The sequence below is a fragment of the Corylus avellana genome, chromosome ca1, assembly GCF_901000735.1.
Source record: "Corylus avellana chromosome ca1, CavTom2PMs-1.0".
NCBI classification, from domain to species: domain Eukaryota; kingdom Viridiplantae; phylum Streptophyta; class Magnoliopsida; order Fagales; family Betulaceae; genus Corylus; species Corylus avellana.
The window spans coordinates 46,928,579-46,934,848 of record NC_081541.1 but is presented as its reverse complement, the minus strand read 5'-3'; the positions used below and the strand labels follow the sequence as shown (position 1 = coordinate 46,934,848).

The following is a 6,270-nucleotide window of genomic DNA, read 5'->3' as shown; positions in this document are numbered from 1 at the left end:
CATGTCCTTTTACAGCTTATTTTAAGAGGAATTTCTTGAACCAGTAGCTAGAATCCTTGAGGTGTCTTTTCAAATTGTCCTTAAAATCCACAAAAGTGATGCCATTTTTAAGGAAGTAACTAGTGTCCCATTCAAAGCTGTCAAGAAATGACCATGAATAGTGTGCCTTCACGTTTGCACCCTCCCTGCACAAAATTTAACTGTTAATATCCACAATCAAAATTGAGATGAAAAAATGCTCTACTGGTTTATTCACTAATGAACCTTTGTCAAATCGCTTTTTTAAGGTTTAAAAATTATCAATTTATTTAATAAGGTTAGAACTATAATTAAATAGATTTTCATTCAACCTTCTGTTGATACCAAGTCATATTCAATAAAAAGTTGACATGTGTCTTGTTTAGTAAAAATATAAAAAAACATAATTTTATAAACTTAGGTATAAAAATAAAAAATAAAAAACTCTAGAAAAAATGGTTCTTTATTTTGTTGCTTTATATTTTATTTATAATTTTTTAAACATAACCGTGTCCTCTTATTCTTACTTTCTTTTTTGCTATTTTAGAAAATAATATTTACTGACGACCAGAAGAACACCTAGCATTTTCCATTTCTTAATATGTGAGAGGCACTTGTATTTTATATAGTATGTACTTCTAACAAGGTTTTTTAGTAGTATTAATAATAAAGCATGTGCTTCTCACATGTTTAAAAGACAAATGTCCCTTTTTAGAAGACAAATTATAGAAACTCTTACCATCTTGTTTGTATGAAATTTCTGTCCAAAATTTTTTTTTTATTTAAAATTGTCTTCTATGTTTTTTTAGCCCGCGGATGATATTTAATTACAAACACTAACTTTTTTTTTTTTTTTTTTTTTGTCCTATTCTATACTTAGTGACAAACACTCACTTGATAGATTTTGAAAGAGATAATAAATTCAAGTAATAATATTTGATCCTCCCACTATCCTTTGTGATATCTTTAAGATCTGGATCACCGATTCCTACAAAAAAAAAGAGTAAAATAAATTCTATTACCAACACATTTCTCAAAAAACAAAAATAGTATTAGCAATACTAATGCACATAAAAATAAGAAAAAAATTACTCTTACCATCCCCAATCTTAGATCTACCACCCAATTTGGTAGGGCACATGAATTAAATTGATAAACGTAAAAAACATAACAAATTGAGTTGTAGATTGCACGAGTTAAGTCTTCCCTAAAAAATAAAATAGGTAAATAAATATCAATAGAGAAATTGTTATACCATTCTCCGTTATGTATACAACAGGATTGTTGTATTTTTCTTTTATGTATAGAAGAAGCTTTCGTAATCCCTCCGGTTGGATGAACCCCGTCTGCAAAACCATTTAATTACACCATATTGGTTTAGTAAAATGACATATATTTGCAACATAACACACAAAATATAAAAATGTCCACTGAGGGAAGGAATAGGATCCTCTCAATTTCTAGTAAAATTGAAAAGATCAACTCTTTAGTTAATATTTTATTTTGTTGAATATGACCGTGTAAAATGTAATATGAACATGAAATGAAGAGAATCCTAATACTGATACTAAAGGGAGAGAGAGTTTATGTGTGTGCTTACACTAGTGGTTTTGGCATGCACATCAGTCCAAAAAGTGACGTTGACACCGTTTGCTGAGGCAAGGTTTTCTGCATAACCTGCGGAATAATAGCTTATACCAAGAAAATCAAGGGACCCTTTTACCAACTTGGATTGAGCTTCAGTGAATTTTGGTAGTCGATTCCCCAATACAGACTTTATTCTCTCGGGATAGTCACCAAATATAACCGGATGGACGAACCTACCAATATTGTAGGATAAAGTAGTTAATATCATTTTTTTTTAATTATTAAAAAAGGTTTTTTTTTAAAGAATGTATCTTACAACACTCACCATCCAAACACAAAGTCAATATATCTAGAGGTGGCCTCGCGGCTAGAAGATGTGTTGTATTTTGGCTCCATCCAAGTGCTATATGTTGTGACCCCAATTTTTCCCTTTTGATATGGCTGCACACATTCATATTAATTTAATCACAAGAGGTCCAATATTTAATATTCATATTTATTTTAATATTTAGCCCCTAAGCTTACTATGAGTGACAAACTTAGGGAGGCTAGTAGAGGCCATGGCTCTTTCATTTTACCAAAAAAAAAAAAAAATTGTCACATAGTATTAGAGCCAAGATCGCGGTGGATGTTGATATCTAACACCAAACGACCCAAAATGTTCTCATCCTTTTCTCCTATTACTTCTCCTGTTTCCCTATTTATATTTTATTTTTAAAAACTGTTACATGGTGTCAGAGCCATAATTCTCTGTTTGAAACTTGTCTCTATCATTCACCCTCATTTAAATTAAATATTTCTTGTGATAGACTTTACTTAATTTTTTTTTTTTTTTTTTGACATGTCCATATAAGGGAAGAGGGAGGGTAGATTCGAACTAGTGACCTCCGCTTCATGATGCGTGGTTTACAGCTGATTGAGCTCCCCATTAGGAATGTTAGACTTTACTTATTAAGAGAGAGTTTGAGCCCTCACGTGAGGGACAATGTTAAAATATCAATTAAATGATTAAATTAATTTATGACTATTTGCTTAATTTTTTGTTGAACGAAATAATTAACAAGGAGCATTATCATCATCTTTCTAGTTTGCTTTCTTTTTCATCTTTTTTCTCTACAAACCTGGTACTTGTCCTTGTATACTTTGACAGCGGCGCCATGAGCAAGAAGCAAGTTATGGCCGACAATGTAAGGTTCAGTAGCGGAGTTACCGGCGGCGGTGCAATTCGGGACGTAACTCGAACATCTTCCAGGTGGAAAAGTAGAAGTGCTGTACCCGTTGATGCTTATTGAAATTGGTTCGTTCATTGTAGCCCATAATTTGACTCGATCACCAAAAGTTTTGAAGCAAAAATCCGCATAATCTTGAAAATCATTCCTATATATTCATCAAACAGGACAATCACATTTATTGATTTGGAAAAATTATTTATTTGAACATTGGAGTGTATGTTTTTTTGTTGAAATGTTCACTCACACAAAGTTGGTACTTAAAGGTCCATCATATTCATCTTCAAGTGCTTGAGGAGGATCATTGTGCATGAGAAACACTAAGGGCTTGATACCTACCCACAATATGAAATTTCATAAGGACATGCATGTATAGATTACAAAACACTTTTATGCTTGTTCTAGTTTGTTTAAAGCAAAGATTTTACGGGTAATTACCTTTTCCTCCCACTAACTACAATGCATTGTCACTTTGCTCTCATGAACTGACAACCCTATTGCCTGACCCCATCAAACTACCATTTTATGCCTAAAACCCCCTTCCATCAGTCAAAGGCGTTAACTCAGACGGTCAAAGTGATATTGTGTTGTAGTTCATAGGGGCAAAGTGACAATACGTTGTAATTCATGGGGCAAAGTGACCGGTTGACTGTCTGAGTTCCCTTTGACTTACGGAAGGGGGGTTTCACAAAATGGTAGTTTGATGGGGTCGAGCATAGGGTTGTCAATTCATGGGGGCAAAGTGGCAATGCGTTGTAGACTTGTAGTTGATGGGGGGAAAAATGTAATTACCTCAAGATTTTAAAAATACTTTTATGTTTTCAAAACCCCTCTTTTTAAAAATATATATATATATATATATATATATATCATTGACATACAATTTAAATTAGAAAACACTAAAAGAAATTTTCAAAACAATCATCAAATATATCCTAGGTGACTGACTTATGTATGGTATATTTTCCATTTTTAATAGGAACAGATGTGCAATTAAGTGGGAAGACGGATATGATTACCTTAATTACTATTATTATTATAGAAATAACATTTTTCGAAGAAATTGACATGTATAGAATTAAAAATAAAAAATATACAGTTGAAAAAAAAAAAAGGAATTTGACCATTGGACAAGAGCTCGTTGATGAGGTCATTGTAGAATTTGACACCTTGTGAGTTCACTCCCCCGCTTACTTTGCCCTCTGTAACATAATTGGAGCTATTAGAGAATTACAATGAATTTTTATATTAATGCCACTCATCTTAGATGATTAATCATATATTAAGCCATGATCTTACTTGGTAATACTCTGCTCCATGAGATAGAAAATTTGAATGAGTCAACTCCAATCGTTTTCAACAGTTGTACGTCCTCCTGTTGAATATTTCGATTATCAAAAGAAAAAAGAAATATATATATATATATATATAGAGAGAGAGAGAGAGAGAGAGAGAGAGGAACACACATTCTACCTTATATCGATGATAAAAGTCACAGGCTACATCTGCATTTTTAGCATCAGGACTATCCGCAATTTTTTCTGCCAAGCCACCAAGTAAATGTGTCAAAAAAATTGAATAATAATTAGGAAATGTTAAGAATTCCAAACTTGTTAGAATATATGGCTTATGAACACCATAATAGAGCCAAACTATCATTATAATTACATTATGTCAAGCTTTTAACTTGTAATAGTTTTGTGATATTGCAACTGTGAATAAGTCACTCGATGCCATTTGAAATGAAAAGCCGTTTAAAAAAGGACACATATACGTACCCCAACTACTATGGAATGAGTGTGTAAAATGATATTACTCAGTCATTTAAGTGTGAGTTTGAAATTTTCAATCAAAATGAGCCAAATTTTCTTCACTATTTCTACCAAAGCCATACATCAAAGCTTTATTATTATTATTATTATTTTTAGAGAGAGAGAGACCTGGATGATTCTTGATGAAAGTATCCCATGTACTAGGTCCCCTGCCATCGATATTTGTTGCTCCTTCAATCTAGCCAAAAAAGATATAATGTTCAAATTATATGTGTTTTTCCTTTTTCTATTTGTAATTGGCACGCAAGGTATAAATTATCATGCAGAAGAGGGTGACCATAGTGGCTAATTTGTCTGGGCATGACTGTAGTAATAGCTACTCATTGGGACAGGATGAGTCTAAAAGGTGGGCACATCATAAGCTCCCTTAAACTCGATTGAGCCGTAGTTTGATATAGCCTCATCAAGGCATCGGTGAAACCAAAGGCGATTTATACTAATCATGAATGAAAATTCTCATTGCAAGGGTCAAGCCATGCCCTAATGAATGCTAAATGAAGCCTGAAAGTAGTGCATTTATATATACATACCATGTAAGCAGCTGAAGCTGTTCCAAATATAAAATCAGTAGGAAAACTGGTCCGATTGAAATGTATCGAATCATTACTCAGTTGTGCACTTACAAAGCACATGGAGGCCAAGGCCATGGCTAGGAGGCAAAATAGATAAGGACCTTGGTGACCTGCCATGTCTTTGTTTGTTTGTTTAATGCTTGATAGCTTCAAGCTCTCTTATATAAGTTTTGAATGGGTGTTCAATCTCCGCTTATTTCAAATTCTGGTTGCTGTTTCGATAACAAGTTTCTATTTTTATATTTTCAAAACAGCAAAACACATTTCATTTGCAACACACATCTTTTGAAGTTTGTTATGAGAATCAAAACAGGTGAAAACAAAAACACTAAAAACAAGAAATATGGAAACAACTTTACCAATATTCTAGCTGTTTAATTTGTTTGGCAAATTGGTTTTTGTTTTTGATTCGATTGTTTTTATTGTTTCTTTTGTTTTTTTTTTTGTTTTGCTAAAAATGGTTTGGAAAACTGTTTCCAAAAATAGTTTCTGAAAACAGAAAACATTTTTTGTTTCAGAGTACTTCTGCAAAATTCCTTTCAAAAAAACTTTCCACTAATTAGAAGAAAATAATAAACTGTTTGCCGTTTCCACAAGGGATGTAAAAGGCCAGTTTGGGAAATGTTTTCGTTTCTATTGTTTAACATTAACAAACGATTATTTTAGATTCAACTTAATAGTTATCTCAATTAGGGCGGAAAAAATGTGGAAAAAAAAAAGCTCCCTTAATGAATCAACACATGGCTAAAGAGATAAAATGAAAGAGTATAACAAGTTTTTTTTTTTTTTTAAGTTAAGTAATTTTATTTAGTAGAATGTTATACGATTGCTAGACAATTAGAATGACTTGTTAAGTTTATATTCTCAATAGTTATGTATACTTATTCCTTATCGCAAGAGAGAGATTTTACAATAATATATATCTTGGCTGACTCATTCACTACGAGACTTAGGCAGGCACCTAAGGCCCAGAATAGAAAGGCCCCCAATTATAATATTGTTGATATATAGTATAAAAAAACAAATTAAGAC

The 6,270-nt window shown here is 32.3% G+C and overlaps 1 protein-coding gene across 1 annotated transcript; it reads right to left on the bottom strand.

Annotated features, from left to right (window-relative positions):
* Positions 1–16: 16 nt before the first annotated feature.
* On the bottom strand, positions 17–5,313 carry LOC132173767 (beta-glucosidase 12-like). Its single transcript, XM_059585367.1, has 12 exons — positions 5,197–5,313; positions 4,775–4,844; positions 4,302–4,375; positions 4,134–4,224; positions 3,959–4,036; positions 3,082–3,169; positions 2,727–2,982; positions 1,931–2,046; positions 1,619–1,838; positions 1,274–1,364; positions 913–1,006; positions 17–185 (listed from the first exon to the last, which is right to left on the bottom strand). The coding sequence occupies exons 1-12, from the start codon at positions 5,311–5,313 to the stop codon at positions 17–19; spliced, it is 1,464 nt and encodes a 487-aa protein (XP_059441350.1).
* Positions 5,314–6,270: the final 957 nt, after the last annotated feature.

Coding starts and splice junctions, on each gene's coding strand:
- LOC132173767 (XM_059585367.1), bottom strand. CDS start 5,313: ATGGCCTTGGCCTCCATGTGCTTTGTAAGTGCACAACTGAGTAATGAT. Junction 2,983..3,081: donor CCTTTAAGTACCAACTTTGT/GTGAGTGAACAT, acceptor ATGAATATATAG/GAATGATTTTCAAGATTATG. Junction 2,047..2,726: donor TATACAAGGACAAGTACCAG/GTTTGTAGAGAA, acceptor GAATGTGTGCAG/CCATATCAAAAGGGAAAAAT.